At 48.0% G+C, this 25,782-nt stretch overlaps 1 protein-coding gene and 1 long non-coding RNA gene across 4 annotated transcripts in view; one reads left to right on the top strand and one right to left on the bottom strand.

Annotated features, from left to right (window-relative positions):
- USO1 (USO1 vesicle transport factor) overlaps positions 1-10,010 on the top strand; it is a 35,984-nt gene extending 25,974 nt beyond the window's left edge. For all 3 annotated transcript variants that reach the window (XM_087736666.1, XM_087736667.1, XM_087736665.1), the window contains 9 exons: positions 111-292; positions 1,276-1,397; positions 2,405-2,543; positions 3,838-4,001; positions 4,512-4,601; positions 5,373-5,459; positions 7,022-7,120; positions 7,596-7,811; positions 9,009-10,010. In XM_087736666.1, the coding sequence (XP_087592792.1) occupies positions 111-292; positions 1,276-1,397; positions 2,405-2,543; positions 3,838-4,001; positions 4,512-4,601; positions 5,373-5,459; positions 7,022-7,120; positions 7,596-7,811; positions 9,009-9,086 (1,177 nt within the window). In that variant the 3' untranslated portion in view covers positions 9,087-10,010. The remainder of the gene's footprint in view (positions 1-110; positions 293-1,275; positions 1,398-2,404; positions 2,544-3,837; positions 4,002-4,511; positions 4,602-5,372; positions 5,460-7,021; positions 7,121-7,595; positions 7,812-9,008) is intronic.
- A 2,018-nt stretch (positions 10,011-12,028) lies between these two features.
- Positions 12,029-24,682, bottom strand: LOC148051634 (uncharacterized). The gene is made up of 4 exons (XR_015699587.1): positions 24,578-24,682; positions 13,123-13,205; positions 12,225-12,255; positions 12,029-12,098 (listed from the first exon to the last, which is right to left on the bottom strand). It is a non-coding gene; the product is annotated as an uncharacterized LOC148051634 (long non-coding RNA).
- Positions 24,683-25,782: the final 1,100 nt, after the last annotated feature.

Raw genomic sequence — 25,782 nt, 5'->3', positions numbered from 1 at the left:
AAGACTTGAGACAGATAATCAGAGTTGTAACTGCAAAAACCACCTTGAGGGAAGGATGGGTTATTTCTTTTCAAGTGTTGCACTGCGATTGATTTGTCTCTTCCTTTTAGAGAGAAGCTGAAACAGCTGATTGAGAAGAGGATTGGCAGGGAGAACTTCATTGAGAAGCTCGGCTTCATTAGCAAACATGAACTTTATTCCAGAGCTGCTCAGAAACCGCAGCCTAGTTTTTCTAGCCCAGACCACATGATGTTTGATCATGAATTTACCAAGCTTGTGAAGGAATTGGAAGGTGAGATGTCATGCTCATTTCTGTAGTTTTTGTGACGAACTGACGACTGAACTACCAAATGTGCTGACTGTAACCCTCTTAGAAGTAGCGTGATGATACTAAAATGGAGTATTCTGAAAAACATGTTACAGTAATAGCTCTAAGGAATCATATACCTGAGCTCGCAGTTGAAGTATTTAGTAAAAATACTCCCGGTACAAGCCCATAATCGGGCCTTGTACTAACTGGATAACTTGACATTCTTAGGTGAAATGATTCTTAATACGTGCTGTGAGTTACCACGCTGTGGCCGAGAAGTGTATTTACCTCTGCTCACAAAGAGACCAAAGTATTGAGCGCATATGATGGTCACAGAAGCTTGATTCGTGCAAGTACGCAATCTAGATATTTGCTGTTTCTAACTGATTCATTAAGAAAAATTATGAATGCTGAACTTCCTGGCTTGTCAGAAAACGATAGGGACTTGGTTTGGTGTGTTCCGTCTTTGACGGAAGAGACAGGTTGTCATCAGCCTTAACATCTAACTAGTGTCCTGTTTATTAACACTGCCCAACTTCAATAGGTCTAGAGAAGGAAGGAAAGCCTCAAAGCAGCAACAGCAAAGGCGGTTTTGCCCAATCACGTTTCATCTGCATGTTGCCCTTGTAGTCCTAAGTCTTTCACTTATTTGCCCGACCGCTTGGGCAACAGCTGTAGCGGAGCCTTAATGCAAGTAAAACACGCCTTTTCTGATAGGAAGCACTCAAAACACCCGTTTGCTTTTCTGAAACTGTGTAAAGCAGTAAGTGTGCAAACCTTGCTATAAAAAAATTGCCGTTTCCTATTTTCTTAAACCTGCTTGTGACAATTGTTTGTTTTTTAAAGTGCAGGTTGGGTTTCTAATGCCATGACCTCAGTTAAACTGGGTGAGGCTGTGAGACCGTTTTGAGGACAAAAAAAGATATGCGCGCTGGGCTTTACTTGACAGAAACTGTTTTTGACAGGTGTCATAAGTAAAGCTATTTACAAGTCCAGCGAGGAAGATAAGAAGGAGGAGGAGGTCAAGAAGACATTGGAACAGCATGACAACATTGTGACGCACTACAAAAAAGTCATTAGAGAGCAGGTAAGAGGGAGTTACGCTGTACACGTGCCTCCAGAAGTTGTTTGTTCTGGCTTTTGGAGGCACCGCAGTGCAGTTGGGTACCCAGTGTTCCAAAACAAGGAATCTAACAATGCAGGAACGCTTCTAAAAATACTTAAGCCAAGTTCTGGTTCAACTGAAATGTCAGCGTTTAGAATACTGGTCAAGTTTAATTCTTTTCCTGGGGTACATCTGCTCTTTCCTGCGTTGAAGTGTTCCTTTTCAGATGAGTGACTGGAGAACTTGCAAGCCCTTGCAAAGAGATGTAATTCTTAGTTCTGTGCTCTCACCTTTGAAAACCTGACAGACGAAATGTGGCTGAATGAAGAAACCAAGTTTGTTAGTAAAGATGAGTATACCTGCTGTGGCTGGACTCTCAAAAAATTTCTTTTTTTCCAGTGGTAGTTCACTCGTTTTGTTGCCACAGCTTAGATGAGCTCCTTAACTTGAATGGCTAATGGAGAACTGAAGCAGGTGTGTTTAGTTCAGGGATCTGGAACGGACACAGAATATAGGGGTACATGTGGAATTAAGGGGCACTTATGAACCGCCAGTGAGGCTTTATTGAACATGTGATGATGGCAATTACCATGACTACGTTAAAGACTCCTGAAGCGGACCTAATGCGTGCAAGGCTTCCGTGTGATGGAGAAAAACGACAGCCATCAGATTTCCTAGATTTCCTTTTTCTTCCTCCTGTTGTCCCTGGTGTGGGGATGCTGGCGGTCTCCTCCAAAGGATTTGGAAGGCATTGGTCTGGTGTGACAGGCTGCTTCTGTCTTTCCCAGGCTCTTTCCTGGGAATAGCTGTCTATTTGCATATGTTTGCATGAGGTTTTTCTGCTCATCTGTCACAGGTAGCACTGACAGCGTCACTAACTAGTAGCGGGTAACGGTGGAGTTAAGGCTTTTCTGTCTTTGTTTGCCTTCCGGACAGTGTTGTAGTCAAAAGCGTTATTACTCCAAGTGCCTTTTTTTCCCCTTTCACAGGACCAGGAGCTTGAAGAGCTAAAACAACGAATTAACACTTTAACATCTCAGAATGAGCAGCTCCAAGCAACAGTTACACAGCAAGTGTCGCAGATCCAGCAGCATAAGGACCAATATAATCTCCTTAAAGTACAGCTAGGTAGGCTTCAGAAAGAATAATAAAAAATGATCTTGCTAGCGCAAAGGTCTTGTGATTTAGGGCAAGCTGCACAACAGCTCCAGCAGACAACCTTCTATCACTTCAGGCGTGCTGTTGTATGTTCTGCAGCATATGAAAACTTCCCATAGAGATAAAATACACTTTTTTAAAGTTGATGTTGAGTATTGCAAACAATTTTGTTTAAGGGTCAGATTTGCTTCGTTATCTAAAAGTACGAGGTTTTGCTTTAAGTGCCTTTAAACTTACGGAATAAAGCACCGTGAGAACTGAGAGGACAGCTTGAAAATGTGAATGAGGTATGATTTGCTCTTGCTTTGTGCTTAAGTCTCAGGTCTCTTGAAATCATAGTACCGTTCTCTGCGAGATCTGTTTGAGCACTGGAGCTAAGGCCTATCTGCCACGTAGGCCTGCTCATGGGGAAAACAAGCGCCTGAACAAGAGCGCTGTAGACCAGACAGTTCATTTAAATGGACACATGGAAATACTGGGATTAGCCATAGCTTCTGACCCGATCCTGGTATCGCTTTGGTTGCCCACGATGAAAAGCGAAGCCCTTGCTTGCCACCCTGGCTACTGTCCTGCGGGTGTGCCTGGTAAGGGTAAGAGCTGAGGCTTGCTGCAGGAACCGTTGGCTACCAGGGAGCTGCTGGCCGTGGCTTTCCACACCTTTGTTTCTTAAGTCAGCCCAAAACAGCCGTTGCCTGTTCAGACGTAGAACAGGAACAGACGGGCCACGGTGTGTGCTGAAGTCTGGGTCTGTGAGCGAAAGCATGAACCAGGGAAGAACTGTGGGATGGCAGACGTGCAAAATGAGGCCTGTTGCTGTCAGCAGAGAGACGGCTAACTGGATGCTTAAATCAGGACAGTATATTCCAGTTACTCCAAGGTCAAGATGCCTGATAACATGGATATGAAATGATATCAAAAAGTAATTCTGCCTTCAGGATTATTTACGATGAAAAATATGTAAGGAAACAATTGTCCTTCCTCTACAGAACGATTTGTCTATGAACTTACTTTGGATGAACTGCATGACTGAAGCAGCATGCAGGTGCAGCCACAAATACTGGAAGAAATGGTGAATTAGAGCTCTTCATTCAGCTTTTGATAGAGAATTCTGACATACTCTGCTTTGGTTCTTCAGTTAGAAGGGCTTGTATTGCCCTGCGGGGCGGGGGGAGGACAGGCAATAAATACTTTAACTGGTGTGTTTGAAGCTAACTTCAAAATGATGTTGGGGTTAGTGACCTTTGTTATAAACTCTGTCTTTTAGGAAAGGACACTCAGCATCATAATTCCCACGGTGATACGTTTCAGATGAATGGCATTCAGATGGAAGAAGTGAGCAAATTGAAAGAGGAGCTGGAAGAATGGAAAAACAAGCATGACCTGCTGCAAGGGCAGTTAAGGGAAAAGGATTCTGTGACTGAAAAACTGGTAAGCGGTAACTGTCTCAGCAGAACTTGATGCGGCTTCCAGTTCCTGTCTTCAAATGGAATTTGCCTTAAGCTGTCTAAGTCCTCATTAAGATGGCAGTCAAGCAATGGTAACTGATTGCATGCTGATAATAGGAAATAGGGTGGGAGATGGCTTGAGCAGAGACTTCTCTGCTTCACACTGTTCCCAAGAGCAATTGGGGCGGCTGACCGGTTCTACTGTAGAATCGCTGTTTTTTAACATGTTTTGGGTCGGCGCACGCTTCTTTGATTTTGTGCATGTCTTCTGCATTTGAACTGGTGAAAGATGCTTTTGCATCCACCTTAGAGGAGACCATCCACCTGCTCTTGAGTAACTGGAGAGCTTGACAACGTGCCTTTCTCAGCCTGCTTGCCCCTTCTCCGCTGGGAACTTTGATCGTACAAGCACACAGTTTTGCTTTGTGTTCTGACAACATGACTATATTTAGCCTGCCTACTTCTATGGCTGACTTCCCTGTTGCTATTACAGAAGTCTTCACAGTTGGAAATGGGAACAACAGAGCAGTCTTCACAGACCAGCACATTTGGCGGCTTGGAGCACAATAATGAACTACAGAAGGTGAACTGGTGGCATTTCGGCAAAGCTGCAGTGCACGGTGTTAGCTTGGGATGGGAAGGGAGCTGTGTCAAAGTCTGGGGAGGAGCATCGATTCCTGAGCATCTTGATGTTTTTAATGGTGTCCCTTTATGTGATGATGGTGCTTATCTTGGAGCATAGAGATTATGCATCCAAAAATGAATCGGTTGTTTCTGCTAAGCAGGTTTGAGCCAGCAAAAGACGGTTCAACTGACTCTTCGGACTTGCAAAATCTATCTGTTTATCCATTACAAAACATGTCTTTAAATGTTGGTATCAAAGCTTCCAGGTATTAGACGTACAGCATAGAGTAAGTGTACGAATATCTGCAGATTCAATAGTTTAATGCAGCTGTTGCTCCAAAAATACCTCGCAGAGTTTCTCTGATTAGAGAAGTACTGATGCCTGGACTGGTAAGTCATAATGGGTTTCTGCACCAAGAATGGCAGTGCGTAGAGGATGATAATGAGAGTGCCAGTGGTGTGGAACAGCTTTATAAACACGGCTGAGGGCTCGGACGGGTGCCTCGGTAGGGCGTTCCCCAGAAAATGGTGCGCATTGCTGACCAGCTTTGTCTTCTGGGGAAACTGTTGCTGTGCTCTCATGGAGAGAGAGAGATGCAGCTTTCCTCTCATGTATGCTAGTAGGAAGCAGTTAGTCTGGTAGCATTTAACTTAAGAAAAATTTAATGAGAATAACTACCGTGCTTTATCGAATTAACTTAAAAGTATGTTTTGTCTTTGTTTCCCAAAGGAATTAGAAATGCTCAGGAGTCAGATACAACTACAGTCTGCAGAAATCTCTAAGCTTCAGATTGAGAATCAAAAGCTACAAGTAATGGTACCAGTGAAAGAGTTCCTTGTTTTCTCTTTGGGGACTAAATCTTGAAAACTTTGCTTTCCTACTTACGCTGTCGGTAGCTACTGTCCTAAACTAAGCTTGTTTCCAGAATACACATCAGCAAGTGATTCCAACAGTGTTTTAAATCAAGTAATGTGTTCCCTGGACAAATCTCTCATGAAGAAAGAGGGGACTTCCAGTCAAGTTAGTGCTCTGCAAGGCCACTGGTCCTTGGTATTTTTAAACAAAGGAATACCAACTGTTCAGTGTGTTTAAGCTTATACCCTGATCAAAGGAAATAGTCTCTTGTGAGACACAAGTGCACGATATCACATACATCAGAGGGATGGTTATTCTTACAAACAGTTGAGGATACTAATTTGAAAGCTGACATACAGTTGAAAGGCAAATGGTACGTGCATCTGTCTGCGCAGACCTCCAAATGCTTCAGAGCTTTTTTTAGCTGTGTATTGAAAAGATAAGCCAATAAAGCCTTATAGAGTAGCTAAATAAATGCGATGGTGTCCTCAAAACTAGCTAATGGCATTAGAAAGTGCATGTGGAGCTAGGGAACTTAAACAACGAGTTGGATGAAAATGTTACAGATGTTTCCACAGCAGAGCTAACGGATCGAGCTGCAGGAGCACGGGCCGCAGGAACAGCTGAAACGATGACAATATGTGATGTTGGGTGCTCAGGCAGAAGGAGGTGGCTCCGGTGTGTGCCCTGCCTGACAGCTCTGCTATAATAAAACAGGGTAGCTGGTCTGGGGTAGCTGCACTTGATTAAACTCTTGCTTCTGGCTGGTGTGTTCTGACTTGTGCACCAAATGCTAATTTCGGTATTGCAAGAAAGAGGGCTTACGTGCCCTCAATATCAAGTGTATAACTTAATGTACAGAGGGGAAGGCTTTTGAGACTGCACTGTCAAAAGTCTCAGCTGCTCTGATGCAGGATGCCACTGCACGTGTGTTGGCCACGCGTGCCCACGAGGCAGAGGCAGAGTCAAGTGCTCCATGCTGCCGACAGTTGTCAGACCGCCTCGTTGCCATCCTACAGACTGCCTGCCTTTCCTAGAGCTTTGGCGTAAACGTGGTATACCTGCAGAAGCAATTATCTTGCATTCACGCCATGTTGCAGTTTTAGCTGAAAGGCGGCTACCACGTTTTGGCAATAGGAACTTTGGGTAGGGCTGGCTGAGACTAAATTACTGCTTTTTTTTTTTAGTAGTCACATACAAAGATTTGGATGTTTAGCCAAATTAAAATGGAAAAAAAAATAATTTTTTGGTACTTTAGTATCTGGGCGAAGGGAAGTGGCCTGTAATAGACAGGGTCTGCCTAGAAAAAAAAACGGAACAGTCTCTTAAGAGCTCAACTTCTGTGAAGCCCAGATCTGTTTCCTGATGCCTTGCAGCGCAGCGTGTGTTTAACTACCACATCGTGGCTATGCTGTAAGAAGAAAGTATGCTTTTAAAATTTACAACTGACTGTATAATGTCTGAGCTTGCTGTCTTTGTACATGAGGCATTCAGTGCTCTGATATTGAATTTCTTGTCCACAGAATACAACTGCGGATCCTGTGTTAGGAGACAGCGGTGCAACAGCAGCAAACAACTCTGAATTGGAGAGACGACTTGAGCAAGAAATAAAAGAATTGAAGGTTGGTAGTGGGTGAACACCAAACCAAGTCGCTTAATACTCGGCCTTCAGTTAAGGGGACTTCTACAATAGGAAAGGCTTTGGGTGGAGGTGGTTTGTTTCTTCAGCATCTTAAGTGTTTCGGACTACGCAGGGGAAGCTGGACGCGTCTCCTCCTTCATTTTTCACTTGGGAAATTCAGGCCTTGTTTGCCTTGGAAGAGTTGGTAAGGGCAGTCTGGGAAAGAGCTTTACTCTGACATGGACAATCTAGCTTGGCTGGGAGGAAGGTAGCCACTATTAAGACTTCTACCTACCTTACTCCTGGTTGGTAATAAGGGGAGTCTGGGTAAGGAAGTGTGTGGCAGCAAGGCCACAGGGCACTTGGTGGTGTTGGAGCTGTTAGAGGTTGCGTATGGAATGTGTTTCTGGGAAACAAGGCTTCAGCTGTTCGTGTGCTGAGGGTGTAACTCGGTGGGGGATTTTTCTTGTTGCCAGAGTGAAATCAAAGCCCTTTCTGAGGAAAAAGAATCTCTAAAACAGCAACTGGATTCATCCAGTAGTACGGTTGCTATCTTGCAAGATGAGAAAAGTAAACTTCAGCAAGAAGTCGCAGAATCCAAGAAAGAACAGGACGATCTTCTGGTGCTTTTGGCTGACCAGGATCAGAAGCTATCTGCACTGAAGATCAAATTGAAGGACCTTGGTGTACCGGTAAGCAAAACAAGGGATCAAGTGATTTTTGGGGTCTGAGGGAGGTCTGAGCAGTCTGGGTATGGCCATACTTGATCCAGTAAGTCTGGTGAGGCATCTTGCTATAAATAGAGGGCTGTTCAATCTACCAGAGTTGCTTTCTGAACTTATATTGGCAGTCACCAATAAAAGATTACAGCTGCCTCTTGAAAGAAGTGTTCAGCTTAGGGACGTTGTGAGGTACCTGCCAAACTCCTGTGACTACTTGTCATGTACGCGTCTGGAACGATACCTGACCACGCGCCTGGTCTTGCTGCCAGCTAGAAAGCAGATGATGGCTGTGTTATAATCCTAAGGGATTGTTCCACAGATAACACAAGTGATGACTAGAAAGCTTTAGTCTGCTGCTTAAGCAGCGCTGCAAAGTGTCAGGGCAGTTTCGGGGAGCCTCGTCTTCTGGGCAGTTTTTTTTCAAGAATCCTTGTGACTGGCAGCTGGACGTGTGACTGTAAGGCGGACATAACTAGCTGCTGTGCTGCAGTTATTGTGGCTGAGGACCAGGCTAGCGCCTGGGTTTCCTACCGGGAGACAGCCATTCTGTCGTTCATGCAGTCCTTCTTAAAGGAAGGATTACATTTTGGTGGTTAACAGTCCTCTGGTTTAGCGTCAGCTGCAGGAATAGGGTTTTAAAGAGTCTGCGGTGGGCGGGGGTAGGATTTGTATTGAAAAGTATTTGTAGCAAGTGTAGATCCTCTAAGTGTAGCCAAGGAGTCTTTGAGTCTGACTTTTACGTGACTTAAATAGAGAGCAAGCGCCCTAGAGGACACTAGCAGCTTCACTCGTGGCATTGCCAAGCACTGGACAGACACCTCCTCCTCCTCAGCCTACTTGGTGAAGAAAGCGGGTTTTAGTTCGCGCAACGGGATGGGAAAGCGAAGCGCATTTGAAGTTGCTTACTCAAATGTACAGGGCAGAGCTGACGGCGCTGAACGCAGGCGGCTGTTCCCAGCAGTCAGCCATCCTCAGCAGAGAAGTTAAAAACTGTGTGATGTTTGTTACAAGATGACAGTTGCCTTTACTAAGCGCTAATTGATACAGCATGATAATCTTAGGTTAGCTTTAGGCTTATGTTCACTCCCTCAGCATTTGTCTTGCCTTCAGAAGGTCAGATCAGAGTAAGGGATGTTACTGCTCACAACAGATCTGTCTTAATTTCAGGTTGAAGACGAAGATGATATTGAATCTGGAGATCAAGGAGATGAAGATGAGGATGGGGATGAAGAGGAGCAAGACTAGAATGCTTTTGTGTGTTACCATGCAAACTAGATCGCATTGTTACTGGGAAAACAATCTATTAGTGGTAAACAAAGCAAAACATCTGCTTATGAGAAGCAGACGGGAAAATGGCAACCATGGGACTAGTTATAAGTTACTGAAGTGTTTGGCAACCCTTCGTACTAGGTAAAGCAAACCAAAATCACTGTTTAAGTTCTACATGAGTATCCCAAATTGTACTTGTTTAGAAGTTGCTTTAGACACTGTTTAAAGCATGGGGATGACAATGTTGCTGCCTCGGTTCATTGTCATTGACAGAAGTTCTGTGCGTTTGTCTACAGTTTTAACCTTCTGGAACTCTTAACATAATTAAATACAGAAGTATTTGGTTTAACATCTGTCAAATGCAATCATTGCCCCTGCCTTCAGCATGGAGCTTCAGCCTAAGTCGTGGCTTCCTTAAAAGAGCAGTGGCGAGGCGGAAGGGTTGGGGTGGCTGCGGCGTGCAGTGGCCGCTCTGCCGGCCTCGCGGGCTGGTTCTCTAGGTGCGAACGGACCTGCACAGCGTCGAGTGCCTTGACACCTGATACGGCTGCATTCGGAACCCCCCGGGGGAACCGCAACGCTATGCTAAGAACGTGGAAGGGGTTACACCAAAACCTGCACAAGAAAGGTAGCGTTTTTAAGAAGAATCTCTGTGGAAAAACAAAGACCAATACATTCTTTCTAAAGATCTACTGTGCTACCGAGTCAGCATAAAAAAAAAAGTAAAAATCTTGTTGACTACTTGAGTAAGGAAATGACAACTACTATGATTTATATAACTTATTGGCTCTTGACGAGTGAATAAAAGACAAAATTTTAAAAGAAAAAATGGAATACAATATATGCATCAATTTCATTTTTTGGTAATAAACATAGGTATGTCCACTCAGTACTCATTCATTTAATTCTCTTGTCCTGTTTTAAAAAAATACCTTTAAATGCACATGCAAAATTGTCTAAAACCAGTCTAGGAATGGTGAAAGTAATAATCTCCCATGTATTGAGGCTCTCGTCACAGCAGTAGATCGGGATGCTGGCTCAGTTTTTTCATTTTTTAACAACACACCCTTCAGTAGCTGCTTAACTTCCTTAGAGCTTTTTTCAAAAATAAAATCAGTCCTTAACTGAAGGATAATTTGAGGAAGACCAGGAAAGATAGACTTTTTCCAAGTCAGCTCATACACTCGGCCTGTGTTTAATATGAAACTGTTGGAAGGAGTAATGGAAATAAGCTCCGCTCTTGCAGCCCATCTTTTGGCAGATCGTTTTGGGAGCGGGGGGAAAAAAGAGCAAGGATGGGAAGCAGGGCTGGAACAGGAGCAGCAATACTGTGTGGCCGGGGGGCGGGGGCTTACTTCCACACCACAGGGCCTCGTTCTCATCTTCAGTGTGACTTGCTTTCTGCTGAACATTGCACAAGAACAAGGAGCTGTGAGCAAGGTATCCATCTTCTTCTTCAATGCAAAATCCAAGAGTGAGGGCAGAAGCATGCAGGCCCCAGAAAGCTCTTCTCGATGGCTTTGCCGTGTTTACGTACGCAGCAAGAATTGCAGAGAGATTTACTGATGAGTACTTTGATTCTGAGGCAGTACTTTCTTTTTTTTTTTTTTTTCCTTTATTTAAAGGCAGGATACGCACAAACTACACCAAGTAAAAAAAGCCAGTGCAGAAGGCCTGCAGTGCTCTTGCTGCACTTATGCAGTGATGGGAACAAGTTCTAAAAGAACTGACAGCTTTGCTGCTTATAAACTCATCACAAACACACTGAATGAATTCAGCCCAATGCAGTGACTTAGGTCTCTCTTCCCACCATGACTATACTCTCTTAATTCTTGGCACGAAACAGAAGGAGGACAGTACCGTGTGGCTACTGTTTAAGTGGAAGGTGGTGCAACAGCACCATTGACAGCTAACAGGTCTTGATTTTTTTTTTTTCCCTCAAAAAAAGTGAAGAATATTTGCTTTGCCAAGAGTATTTGCTTTGCCAAGGGTATTCTGGAGCTCTTGTATCAAACTGGCTTGAGTGATACATGGCCTTTAAAGTTAGCAGGGGCAATAATAATAAGAAGTAGTGGCACTTAATGCCCAAGCTTTCTCTGTGGAGACTTAGTACAAAGTAGGTGAAATCGTATGCTACCATCCTTACTCACGGACACTGCAGTTACAAGATGGGCTTATTACCAATAGCTGAAGAATTGAAGTATCCAGCTCCCACTCTGTGCATGGATGAAAATAAATAAAATCAATAAATTTAAATCTGGACTTTATGGTATGGGTTTTATATAATGATCTAGATCTGTAACCAGGGCTACAGTTGGGCATGCTAGGCAAGCAACTGTAGCCATGTCCAATTATGAATGGCACTTTAATAGAAGAGTGCAAAGGAAGGGCATGCTCGCTTTCTAAGGAGTTCACATTTGCACTGAGTGGTTCAGTCACCAGTTTTCTGACCTGAAGCAATGGGAGCTCCTTTCTGCATGTCTTGGGAAGTCAGTTTTAAAAATGCCTTTTTTTATGAACCCTGGTAGAGGTGGCAGCTTCAGTACCCAGGTGTCCTGTGAGTGTTGGCATTGCTGTTTGCTGCTGTCAGTGGTACCGCCCCCAGGGAGCTGGTGGCAGTTTGTCCTACACTACTTAGACAAGACGGACCTACTTATTTATATCTGCTAGAACCTCTTCCCTCATCACTGTCAGTTCTCCTGTGAAGCGGTGCTTTTATTTGGAAGTGTTGGATCCTTCAGTAGGAGCGAAGGTGGCAAGGGAGTGGTGTCAGAAAGCCTCGTGGCTTTGTCACGTACGGAGAGCCTGGAAAGCCGATGTGGCCTGTAGAGCTGGACCAGCAGGGAAGTCTGCTCTTCCCTCCCCACGTCCCGCTAGGTGATCTGTGACCTTGCAGGCTCTTTATCTATTCTACGCACCTTTTACATTGCCCCAGATGTTTTCACTTTATTGTCTTCCGGGTGCCTTCCTGCGAGGTCTCTAAAAATGCTGTGGGCAGAAATAAACGGATATTTATGTAAGTCGTTCTGTGATCATGCGCTAGGAGGCAAGCGTGCCTCTCTAGAGTAGAGGGAAGGGGAGTAGAGAAAGGAAAATAGTGGAAAATAAACAGACCTTTTCTTTACACCGATGAGACGGAGTCAACCTGAAAAATAAGCACAAACAGAGACTCAGTATGTGAAAGCGCAAGGCACGTGATTGCTGGTCTGGCCTGATCTTGATCAGGAGCTGTAAATCTGGCAACCTTACCTGGACATCAGTGCCACTCCCGACAGACGGTATGCTGCAGTGTTTTTTTGTTGCCAGTCTCTGCGGAGTTATGCTTGGGAAGTTCTTCCTTTTGGATGCAACTTCAAAATGTTTGAAATTGCAAAAAATGAAGGAAGAGATAACTAGGTGGGGTAGGAAGTTCAGGAGACAGACAAACTGGTTACAAACAGGTTTTAAAGAAGCCTGTTCAAAGCGCTTTTCCCAATTAGAAAACCTGTTTTGTTGATTATTTTATTGCACCATCCTAGTGGTGTATCTTCCTGCTGGTAGTAGATGTGTCTAGATTATAACTGTGTTATTGTCAAATGGGTGGCCTTTGCCCAGAAGGTATTCACTTGACTCTGCATTCTTGGCTGCGTCATGGAAATTATATTTAATTCTCTGGAATCTTTTCTTGTCCCATCGTGATGGGGAGATCATGAAAGCGGGGTGTTTTTCCTCACTTCTTTCCACATAGCCGCTTTGTAAAAGCAAGCAACTGATGACAGCGAGGAGGTAAATACATCATAGATTTCTAGCTTGCTTGTTGCACATACTGACGTTGACACAGATACACAGGCCAAGAGGTGCTGAGCTGCACCTTCATATACACCCTTTCAGTGCAAGGGTTTCCAGGACAGCTCCGGTGCTGCCCGGTCTGAACACTGGAAGTCTTTGTAATTTCTTTAAGACGGCTGCTACGCCATTTTCTGGATCAGTTGTTTGCAAAGTACGGACTTCAGGGCAGCAGAAGCAGTCTTACCTGTGTTATGCAGCCTCTGCCTGCCGCTGGTCTTCTGCAAGCTCAAAAATTGCCAAACCCTCTTCATTTGTGTGAAGTTCTTCCTAGAAAATAAAATCAAAAGAAAGCGTTCAGCAGCGCATACAGGCTTAAGAGATTTCTTTTTTTGGTAAATACTTTACTAGAAAGAACGTGTCCCTTTCTTTGAACTACAGGAATAAGGGAAAGTTTGAACGGGGAGAGACTGGAGACTGATTTGAGGGGGGAAACTGTTTGCCGAGCGATCAAATTTGGCACGTTTCTAAATCGCACCTCCTACCTGCATGGCGCCGTTGCGCGCGCACACGTGCGGTCTGCATGAAACGGCCTCGTGGGTGACCCTTTGCAGAAATGGGTGTCGGGAAATGACATCTACAGCTCGAGTCCCACCAAGCGAGATGTTGTAGCTCACCTAGCATGCCGATCCAACTAAACTGACTTTTGAAAAACCACAGGCCCTCTCTCTGAAGGCAAGTGGCCAATCTATGGTGCTAGATAGGGAGTTGCGGCACTTACAAACTGCTCTCTGCTAATTTTATAGCCCTGTTGTGAAGGCTGCAGGTTTTTCCGTACGTATCCGACTCCTCTGCTCCATGAAGCAGGCGCAAGAAATGACATTTATTTGAAATGACATTTCAGAAACAATAAATGGGTCTGGACAAGCCTGTGATCACTTCTTACCGCTTATATAAGAAACCAATAACCTTATGACACTGTTCTTGATAAAGGACATCCTACTGGGAGCAAACTGTGATGCAACGGGCTCGGATCCTGAGGCTAATGTGAAGGTCAGGCCAAGGCTGAAAAGACCATTGGTGCATAGCGTTGCGCCTTGAAGCTGAAAACTTCACTGCTGGGCAAAGAGGGGACAGTCAGCGGTCATTAACGGTTGCTCGCAGGCAGCACGTGTTTCACGAGAAGCAGTACAATAAATCACAGGGCAGACAGCCTGCTTGATCGGAGGGAGATACCGGTGCCAGTCAAGAAGAGCCGTTGCTCTGCAGGCTGGCGCGCTCACGCACGGGGAGATCCTGGCGAAAGCATGTGCTCTGGGGTTAGTGTTACAGAGGGGCCTCAGACCGACCCCCGTGAGAGCAAGCAACAGTGAGCTCAGCACCAAGAAAAAGGAATTAGCCCCGATTGTTGGTCAGACCCGAGGCGCAGGACAGCTGGGCCTCCCCCCAGCCATGTCAGCAGATGCAGCCGTTGCAGCCAGATTGGTATCTATCTCCTTACTGACCCGGGGTGTCGAGGCTACGTGACAGACTGGGCGAGAGAGGTGCTTCCCAGCTCACAGGGCTGACACCGAGCACACGGGTCGCAAGATCAGGCCCACACTACAGGAATGAACCATTTCTGACTCTTCTGTTGCTGCGTCTCCATTTAGGCAAGGGAAGAACAGCCTAACTGTTCTGCAAGTCCCTGGCTGTGCCTGCAAGGGTCACCAAGCAAATCAGTGAGCACTACGGAGACGTGCCTGGCTCTGCAGTCTCTTCCCTCCTCTAAGACAGTCAGCACGGCAGGACTATGCCCCACGTCCAGAGAGCGAGAAGGCTCTCGTCGAAGTTTCACCGGCAATGAGGGGTTCCCAGAGCTCCCCTGATGGCTGCCGAGTTGGCTGGTGCAGCCAGGGCTCTTGGCAGGGCAGGGCCTTCTAAACACCCTCTCTTACACCAAGGAGCCGTGCGGTGAGCCTGAGGAAGGCAGGTTCTGCATCCGCACTAGCAAACCAGCTTGCTCTTTGGCTTCTGGGCTCTCCATTCGGGCCACGCTGAGGGCAAAGACAGAGCTGGTGCTTACGCACTTCTCAATTGTGCTGGCCCCAGATTTCCAAGAGAGCAGGAGCCAACTTGCGGACGCACACAAGTCTAAGGAGAAGTTTGCCAGCACCTGCATGACTCTCAATTTGCTTCTTGAACTCCCAACCACCTGCTCCTCCCCTGTGGACAGAGTTTTTACCTGTATCTTAACATGTTTCCAGGGATGTTACCTGAAAGACCTTTCTGATTCATTCTGTATCTACCTGACTGACCCCAGGTTTTGCCCTGTCCTGCCCATTCATACCTCCTCTGTCAGAACAAAAAGCGCAGAGTGGAACAACGGGTCTGCAGAGCTGCTATTGGCAGCTTCAGACACGAAACAGGTGCAAAATGGTCCTCAGTGGAGGAAGCGCCAGGTTGTGCATGCTCACACCTCTAACTCTACGGGCTCCCTCTGCGGTGTGTACTTACACCAGTAAATCCACCACGGACTTGGACGTTTCATGGGGTAAAGAGGTTAGGTCCCGGATACACATACGGTCCAAAGGCAAAGGAGAAATGGGGCTTCCCCACTAATTAGGGGATTTCTGAGACATGTACTGGTTTAAGCTATCAGTACAAGTCTTCCTGCACCTCATTCTCACAGATTCTCACTGCTGAACCCTCACAATGAGATTCAGTCTAAACTGAAGCCAAAGTCCAGCCAAATGTTGTCTTCATGTCGTCTCCCACGACACAAACAAGTTGGGTAATGACAGCACAAAGTCGCAAGCTGTGTCACCACCTGCCCTCCTGGGGGACCCCAGACTCTCACCTGCATGCTTTCAGCCCCCCAAATGACGATGCAAGGGACAGTGGGTTTGCCGCAGGCTGCGTTCTTCTCCCGGTGCCTCGGGAGGGCGTGCGTGTGGCTGGGAGGGAGAAAGCTGCCCAGGTAATTAGTTAGACCTTGTTTATCCTTAGGCATGTCTCTGTAGCCATCTGGGCCTACCACAGCGATCCTGGGGAACGCTTTGCTACCAGATGCCCCGACGCTCGCCGAGCTCCAGCGTGGCCACCAGAGGTCATGGTGTGCACACGCATGGCACGGAAACCCAGCCAGAGCAGCCCTGAGCTACAGGCTGCAAACCCAAGCGTGCCGCTGCAGAGCTTTCACGAGTGGAAGGGTTGCCAAGCTCGCTAGACGGCTGCATTTGGTTTTAAACAGAGCTGTAAGGCAAACAGCAAAAATGTAACTTACTCTTCTGCTACCTAAGTCTAGCAATTCTCAACCTAAAACAGGTTTAGCAGAGCCGGCATGGTTGGAGGACATAAGTTTATCTGAAACAAGAGCTCGTGATGGAACTTGGGTTTGGACTTCAGCTGCAGAGAGCGCGTTGCCCTCCCGAGGCAGAGCAGCCGGTGGGGCCGTCCTGCGCCGCACGCACAGCAGCGCGGGCTGGGCTTCCCGCAGCCAGGGCCGGGCTCTGCGCAAGAGCTGTGCCGGCTCCGGGGATGCGCACGGTGAGCCTGCACCCGCAGGAGGGCACGGCCAGCGCGGGCTCCGTGCTCCAGTGCATCCTCTTTGGGTGCCCGCGCTGGTTCCCCGTTAGCGTGCTCCTGCCCAGTAGCCTCTGAAATGCTGGGGTTTCTGTTGTGTACTTGCTAAGCAGCAAACAAGGCTCTTCTGCTGAATCCCCCAGTGAAGATGGACGTGTCTGGCAGTTGCAAGGTGGTCGGTCCCCTCGGCCCTGCTCCTTAGGTGGAACAGAAAGAAACCTGTTTATGCTCCAGTTGACAGGCTGACGCCAGCGCTGTGTCGAGTCGGGTTCAAAGCTTCCAAACTGCCATTCAGCGTTGCGGTGACACAGGTAGAGACCTGAAGGCCTGTCTTTCCCCTCTTCGATGGAGAACCAACAGAGCCTAAGAGGGAGCGTGCTGGACCCAGTTAAAAGACGTGTTTTGCCAATGATCCACTGGGTGACCTCTGCAGGTGAGTGGCTTGATTTGCCTCAGCCTCCACACGACTTTCTCTCCGGGGCTTTTGCAAACTTCAGTGCGGTATGTTGTGCTGTATGTGGACAGGCAGCCAACATCTCTGGCTGCGGGGCTCCTGGGAAATGCAGGCGAGAAGGCAGGCGCAGCTAGCTCCCAGTCTGAGGACAAGCTCGGGCGTTGTGCTGCCCTCCCATCCTCTCTCCTCCCCTCTCACTGGCTCTTTCTTGTTAAATTGCTGCTCCTGAGTTCACTGCAAGGTGACTGGAGGGCTGCTTGTTTGCTTAGGTCTCAGTAAATCACGGACTTGTTAGTAAAAAATCACCCAGGTTGAATGAAAAGCTTTATCTGACCGGAAATATCAGCATGCTTGAGATCACCAGGGTGTGAGTGGCAGGTAAAAGTGTTTGAGATATCTTGTTACAGGCTTCTAAGCTGTTTTAAAGCACAGAAGGGAAAAAAATCCGGAAATAAAACCAACGCTAACTCTTCCACATTTCTCGGTGCAAACTGTGTCAATGTCTTGCTCCGCTCACACAAACACCAGGAACCGGAATGGACCCCCTGAAAGGTTTAAATGCAGAAAGCTGTTTATCTGTTGGGAGGATTGTTTTTTGGTTTCTTTTCCGAGGAGCTGTTTTCCCAAACATCTGTTGGTGGGAAAAACATTTTCCCAGGTGGGTAGAGGAGAGCGCATCTGTTAGGATGCCTGGTGAATAAGCAAAGGGCTTCTCCGGCCTGTCACGGCCACGAGTGAGCACAGGTGTACGGGAGGCTGCCGAGGGCCTGATGGACTGGAGCTGCCTGTGGTGGGAAGCAGCCGCTTTCGGCCTGGAGCAGCAAGCAAAGACAGCAGGTATGGCAGGCCAAGGCGACGGCAGCAAGGCGCTCTCCACGCAGGCTCCCTCCAGCGGAGCCGCCCCACAGGGTGCACAGCGAACGCGCGCAAGGGCTGGGGCTGGGGCAGCAGAGGCGAGGACAGAGCAGGCTCTAACAGAGTACTTGTAAGGGTAACTGCTCCGTTCTCCGCAGAAACGGACGAGGCTGTGTCAGCCCGCCCAGACGTACAGGCAGATGCCAAAGGCAGAGCAGAAACATGCCAGGCTCACTCATCACGGCAGGAAATCCGCCTGGATAAGAACAAACTTTCTCTATTATGTTTTTTAAATCTCTCAGACACCTACACTCAACTTTTTGTCATAAGGTGTCTGGAGCTGATTTTATCTTGCACGCTATGCCCTTCAAGGGGAAGGAAGGGGGTGATGGTTGGGCAACTGATACAAGGCTGCCACTCTGCGCAACCTCAGCTGCAGGTAGCCGATTACTCACGCCTCTTCCTGGCAGGGCCCAGTTTACCTGCTTTTCCAAGTATTTCTAAACCCATGTGTAGCTGCAGGCCGCAGGACCGGCTGCCGTGCCAGAACGAATGGGGCTCGGACCGGGGTCCGAGGGGCTTGAATTGCTGGGAGTTTTGCCACCTTCTGGGCAGCTGGAGCAGGTCTGCCTTCCTCCTGCAACCGCTACGGACCGAGAGCAACTGCTGCTTCTGTCCCCATTTTCTGCCCTGTTGTATGAGAAGGATAACAAGTACCTTTCATCTAGAGGCTAGAAGCTTTCAGCAAGGAGATGATACCTTCGTCCCCAACGACATTTTCAACACTTTATTCTTAATCCAAGACCAGACCTAGAGGCATCCTTTCTCTGGGATTTCCAGCCCCTGTGGCTGCCTATTTCCCACGTGTGTGAGTGCATGTCCAAAGGGGAATGGGGTAAACGAGGCCCCTCGGGACTGTCGTTCCCAGCTCTGGGCAGATCGTGCTTTGCCTTGGGCACCTGTGTGTTGGGTTGGTGGCGTTTCCACCACAGCCCCTGTAGCTGGATACAGTATCGGCATCCGTTTGTTTGGCTTGCTTTTAAAATCAAGCTGGGATGCCGAGGACTGACATATCACCGATGCTGTCATGTGCCACCCCTGAGCCTGACCCTCCCGTGCTGCGTGCTGCTGACGGCAGCGTATGTCAGCTATGGCCACGTGCCACCGCTGCGCTGTCGCGGCGGTGAGGTCCCATTTCCGCGGGTTGTCCTGCCTGCGCTGGCCGACCAAGTGGCCTCAAAGACGTGGCCTTGCTTCACGTCTCCATGCAGCCTCAAGGGCTCTGCATTACTGGTCCCTGAATGACGGATGCTACCCAGCAGTCCTGCCAGCAGTGCTGCATTTTTCTGGCTATGGCCGAGTTGGTGGCCTTGAAGGGCTATCCCAATGACAAGAAGTGTCACAACTTGCACTTGCTTATTGCGTGCTTCGCAAGTCCACAGAAGCGGCTGGACTTACGGCAGCTATGTCAGACACCTGACAACCTCGAAAAGATGCCCTTTTTCCAGAGCTATGCTCTAGATGTGCACTCTTAGACTGGTTGCATCATCCTTACAAATCACTGACTTGGCCATCTAAAGACGAGTGCTCCTCCTATGCACACGGAGAGCGTGCGAGTGTCTGAGCTGGGCCCAGCGCTGTGGGTGAAGTGCTCTGATGTGATTACTGTGGGACTTGAGACAATTTCCTGGTGAAGTTTCATACACGCTTGAGTCATGTCTGCCCTTTTTTCTGGAAACCTCCTGCTTTGACCTCAGCAGGCAGCAGAAAAAAACAAGTGAGGAATTCCCCCCCCCCACTTCTGCTTTTACCCTTGAAATGTAGCTTTTACAATGGGCCTGGCTATACAGTCATTTTCTTCAGCCTTCAACTCCTGTTTGAATGTTCCTGGTGACGCTCCCAGCTCCTCATCAGAGGTTTGTGCCGACTTCTGATTGAGCAGATAACATGCCTGTTATTCTTTCTTCCCTGTTGCTTCATGGTATGTAACAGGACATTAGTCAAAACAGTTGCTTCCAGGTACCTGCTGTTTCAGGAATGACCTATCTACAAATATCTACTACTTGCAGATTTGCTGCTGCATTTCCCTGAAGAATCTCCCAAATGAAGTGTCAGGGCAACAGGATTGATGATGCAGCACATCTTTCCACCTCCGAGAAGATGACAGGACTGACAGCAGCTATAAGTCAACGGGAGACCAGGAACCGCACAGAGGATCCCTGCTTTCTGCCAAAGCCACTCCTCACATCCCGTCCTCTCTGCCAGCAGGGGAAAGCAGCACCCCTTTCCTTGGAGGATGCTGGCGAAGATGTGCTCCTAAGCGCCTGTTGCGCCCGGCATTCAGCAACGTGCACGAGCTGACTGAAGCTCTGGGGGCCTGCCTCAACTGTCTGCTCACATACGGTGCCCGTGACCCATATCTGCCAGAGGCAGTGGTGCTGCCTGGAAGGAAGGAGCAAGCTCAGAGGGAAGAGCGCTCTTGCAGCGCGAAGCCCATGCTCAGTTTCTCCTTGCATCTCTGTCTTGCGGTTTTCCAGGAGTGTGAGCATGTCTTGCATCCGTCTGGGCCCCAAAGGAACACCCGAGGCCTGGACTCCTCAGGAAAGAACCAGAAGGAGGGAAATTCCCATTTCAGATGGCCTCTCCCTTAAAAGGTCTCAAACCACGCATGTGCCACACGTATGCTTTCCACAGCAGCCCCTTATGTCCCGTTCCCTCGGACAAAGGTGAGCGCAGAGTAAAACACTTTCAACCCTTCGTCTCTCTCTTCTTTGTCCAAAGAACAAGAGACAGCAAGAGACAGGGGATTGCTGGTGTGATGGAAAAGCCACCCTAATGGGAGAGAAACGAGGACCGCCTTGCAGTCGTGGTGTAAAGACAATGTCATTCACGTGGCTTGTGCATGGCCCCTTGCTGCCCAGCCCCTCCAATGGCTCAGCCGGGCAAGAGGAGAACAGGCGAGGTCCTGCCTGCTCCCTGTTTTTTGGATCAAAGCAGAAGGCAAATTAGGGAGGAAGGAGCTGGCCCCATGCAAGCTGGGTTCTCGTAACACCTCAGGAGACAGTCAGCATGTCGGAGCGACGGGCGGCAGCCAGTGCCTGAGTGTGCCTGGCAGAAGACCAAGCGGGCAAAGACAAGCTCTGTCTACTGAGTAAACGGCGCGCAATCTCCTGTGAGATCTTGGCAGGGGAGGTATTCTGTAAAATCACAGCTTCCGTTGTGGTGTTTGTTTTGTGCGGAGCTGGGTTTTGTCCCATCGCCATCGGCAGGGGGGAGCTGCTCGGTTTGTGTGAACAAAGGCACTTGGGAACCCCGGGCTGCTCGGACAGATCCCAGCCCTCCCGCTGCCTTTTCGTGAGCCAAGCGCGTACAGCCACCCAGACATCCTTCACACGCCAGGCAGACCTCAGCGCCGGCCTTTGACTCAACTGTGCTCCCATTGCCCCAGCCCTGAAGGGTGGAGGACTTCTTCAGAAACTTCCAGCCACTGCAGAATAAAGACTTACGGTAATACGGCTTCATACTAACATCCTGTACACCCCGTGCCGACACAAGAGTATGGAGTAAGAGTACAAGAAGCAGTTTTGCCTTCCTATATCATGGCTTTTGTTTCCCTCAAAGCACTAAGACCCCTGGGAGCTGCAGACCTGATAGCTCTCAAGACCATGACAGCATACAGGGCAACTGCAGCTCCGGTGTGCTTCTGGCCTACGGGGATTTCTGGCTTCGTGCTAAGAAGCTTTGCTGTATCTGGGCTGTGCTCGGCTGTGGGGAGGGCTGGTAACACCAAAATGCCAGAACTTTAGAGTCATGCCTGGTATCGGTGAGGAAACTTGAATGAGCATATAATTTCCCAAACCTGACTTCACAGTTTTCCAAAAACCAACAAAAACAATTACATATATATTATATTATTTTTTATATGTGTGTGTGTGTGTGTGTCTGTATAGACGCTTGCTTATCCTGCTGAAAAGCCGCAGGTTAGCCAAAGTGAGCCTGCTCTGGATTTAGCAAAAGCAAATCAGATGTGGCAGCTTTGACTTACGTACCTAGGATGCTGTCAGCTAATGCTTTCCAGTTCCTCTCTGTGCTATTAGAAAATTCATTGCAAGGGGGGCCTCGTAGCAGCAGTTTGTTATCATTATTATCACACGAAGTTTTGAATGGGGCTCAAGAAAAGGTGGTGCTTAAAAAGCACCTCGTTTGAAATCCTGCCAACTGCGTATTTATGATACAGGACTGAAAAGTGTCCTGGAGACGGATTTATGGCATGTGATGGAAACACTGCACCTCAGAGATGGATTTTGCCTGACTATGGATATATGCATCCACGACTGTACCTTTAAACTGCCTAGGACTCTAATTAAAATTTATTGCCACGGCTGCAGGTCAAATGAAATACCTCCCAGTGCCTCAAAGATACTTCCACGCTAAGATCTTAGCTAGCGTCAGCGGGGTGGGGGGCACCTCCCTGTTATTTCAGAAACTCTCTAGGGATGGGGGGCTGCTCTTCAGCATCTATCTGGAAAGCCAGGCACTGCAGCGCTGGGGTTAACTGCACCCAGGACATCCCCAGGGGACCGGGCCAGTACGCCCGGGCCACGGCAAAACCCACGGCTGCTGATGAAAGGTCCCCGTTGACCTGAGAAGCCTGTGGCTTAATATTTGTCAAAACCATAAAGATCTTTACTGTGGTGTGAAACTTCAAAAGAAACTGTGGCAAGAATATATTTAAATACTACCACTGGATGCATTAATATTATTTTAATCTGGTGGACTGTTTATACGCTCAAGGAAATACACTTTCAGGAAACAGGGATTATAGCTTGGATTTGGCAAATACATTTGGCTGAGTCAAGGACTAGGAGGGAGTGACATTTTCCATTTTCGTTTATTTTGTTTTCATATAATTTCATTTCTTTTTAAGGAAACCCTTTGGATTTTTTCCTTTTTAAATGTGTTCGTGGTGAACATAGCTAGGATTAGATACTGAAAAAAGGAAATGTTTTGGTCAACACCAAAGTGTTTATGAGTCTTCCTTTCACTCTGTTGAAAGCATGCTGTCAGGTTCGTGCAAAAGACAGTATTTTCTCTGATTTTTTTTTGGTTCCTCCTTAACGAAAATGCCCCTCTCAACCTAGCTTTTTAAATGCATCTACTCACAGCAGATATATTTTAAATATATCTATTCACAGCCTGTGAGGTTGTGAAGCAGAAACTGCAAAATAAAAGCAGCACCGCCAAGTTGATGCAGCTCCACCAGACTACAGGTGCAAACGCTGCTCGGCCGAAAGCGGACCGAGAAGAAGTGCCCGTTCTGCTCGGCGAGGCAGAGGGTGGCATCGGAGAGCCAGCGAGTTTCTGTGGCGTGCTTGCTCCAAAGAGAAGGCTGCTGTAGCTGATCCTGTTGGTCTTGTATGATTTGGAGTCGGATAAAAAGAGGGTTAAGCTGGCTCCCTATTAATTCAGAATACACACTGACTACGTGTACTCATAAATAGTGGCAGCTCACAGGTGTTGAGGAAAATGGAAGATTTTGGTTCCTTCACTGTGCTCAGGAGAAGCTTTCCCAGTGCGCCACTGATCCAGCCTCATTTGAGGCAGCTTCATGAGTCACCGAGTGGGAAGATTTCATGAGTTTTACCTTCTATTTGGGAGGGTGGAGGGTGCTTTTTAGAGTCCGCAGAAAGAATGCAAGGCTTTGCATCGCCCGCTGGCAAATGAACAAAGATAACTTGGAAGCTATGCTCCTGCGTTGCTCCCTTTCTTTCTCTCTACTCATTTTCCGTTTCTATACTATCGAGGTAATTTTCGGCGAAACGAAACTGAGCAAACCCTCTGGCTCACAGCAGACAGAAGGAGGCGGCACAGACTCAGCTGCCAGGATGAATTCTGCCAGCTGCAGAAGTCGGGATTCACCCCCCCAGTCGTAAAATTAAAAATGAATTAAACATCCAGCAGGTGTTAATAGAAGGCGCGAACCACCCGGCAAACCGCAAGCCTTGGAAGAGGTACAAACTAAACGCAGACAGGAAATCCCCCACCCAGCCCAGACCTGGAAGTTGCCTGCACCTGAAGGAGAAGTAACTGGGAATGGTTTACTTTAGGTCGATTATTTGCAAATGACTGAATGTGAGTGACGTTCATTCCCTCAGTTCTACAGTAACGTTATCACACGAGTGAAAAATCAGCCCTTGCTATCTCCCTTGACCAGTTTCCTCTAACTGGTAGGTTCTTCCTTTTCTGAAGACCTGATCCTGATCTCCTTGGGTCAATGGCACTTCATCATGACGCGGGCGTCAGAGGAGCACTTCTGCCAGCCAGTACCTCTCTAGACAGCTGGGTCACAATCTCAGGGCATTCAGGACTGGCTGAGCCATGAGGAAGGGGAATTATGTCCCTGAGCTGCAAGGAAGGCTACATTTCTTGGTAGAACTGGGCTGCGATGTTTCAAGGGTTGCTGCTTACATAAAATGTCTTTGCTCCCATCTTTACTATTCCTTCACTGACAAGGATTACAGGGCAACAGACAGAGGTGTGTATTCTACAGATAAGGCAAAACAGTCGTAAACGCGGCCAATACTGACAAGGAGGAAGCTGGCTGGGACAACAGTCCCATACTTTTCTCTCTGGCATGCCGTTTCACCTGGCCTGAATCTTCACTAGAGTAACACATCTCTTCTGAAATCCATCCACTCTTACTAGCGGTCAAGTTTTCATTTCCCTGTTCACGCACCTCCCCTGCCCCAGCATGCCCTAGTTAGCTCAGACTGGCTCCGGCTAACTCTGTGTGTATTTACCTTGCAGAAACAATCAATAAATCACTTACGTTTTCTGGTTTATGGACGTTCTCCCATCTGGCACCTGGCTCCGTTACCGTTTGTTGTATTACGTGACCTCCCTGTCCTCCTGCCGACTCTGCCAGGGCTCCCAGCTCCGTGCATCAGCGCCAACAGCCACGGGTTAGGGCCTGCAACAGAAGGGGGAAGGACCGTGTCTCTACAATGGCCAGCTACTCCCTTCACTTTCCAGGTATGCTTTTGTTGGGAAATGGGAACTCATTTTAACTGTCTGCTGACAAAGATGGACCAGGCCAGGTGAATTGCAGGTGAATTGGCTAGTGCTACAGATCAGGCAAAAAACTGATCAGAGAGACACCACGTGTCATTTTCACACGTCATTTTTTCGGCACAGAAACCACTCACTGTGAATAAAGGGGAAAGAATAACTCGAGGCCTCTGGAGTCAGAGGCTGCGGTGGTGACGAGCTATGTTCCTATGAGAGGTATGAGCTCGGCCTTCTTATCTAACTCTCGGCGTACCAAGGGAGCACATTTACATTGCAAAGTGTTCCTCGCGTATCAATGGGTCTATGCAAGGCAATTAGTAAGTATTTTTAAAGCTTTCCAAATAAACTTCAAAGCAGGAGCGCTTCCTGTTGGTAGGGAAGGGCTGGCTGCGAGTGGGAGCTCCGGATGCCACCTGCGAATCCCTTCCTTCCTGCCAGCAGGGTCAGGGCTCTCCCCACCGGTGGGCTTCTCCTGCCCTTGTTTCCTAGCAGAATAGCCTCACGAATCACGAGAAAGGTCTAGGAAAAAAAACCAAACCCAAATATTGCAAAAAGAGGCTGGAGCAGCAGGCCTCAAAGCAGAGGCTGGAAGAGTTACACAACTCCCAAGAGCGGTGCCATGAGTAAACACAGTTTCATGGAGTGGGCTGCTGTTTATCACCTCTCTCCCAGTTAGCCGTACTCGTTTCAGAAGCAGGACGACTCACGTCCGATGAGGCCAGCGCATCAGGTGCACGTCTGGCCGGATACGGGCTACACAGGCAGGGCAGAAACAAGCGGGAAAGGACTCTTCCTCTGCCACCCCGCTGGCTTTCTGGCCCCCGGGAGCGGAGCGTACTGCCAGCCCCCCACTGCTCTCCGGACACTAGCTCGGTGGCTCAGGACCTCCTCACTGCTCAGATGCTGACGCTGGAGGGAGACGCCACACTTCACGCATCCTTTTCCGCGCACAAGACGGAAAACGTG

The sequence above is a fragment of the Nipponia nippon genome, unplaced genomic scaffold (assembly GCF_047370975.1).
Source record: "Nipponia nippon isolate SJK-2023a ecotype South Korea unplaced genomic scaffold, ASM4737097v1 scaffold_6, whole genome shotgun sequence".
In the NCBI taxonomy this organism is placed as follows: Eukaryota; Metazoa; Chordata; class Aves; order Pelecaniformes; family Threskiornithidae; genus Nipponia; species Nipponia nippon.
This window is presented reverse-complemented; position numbering and strand designations above follow the sequence as displayed.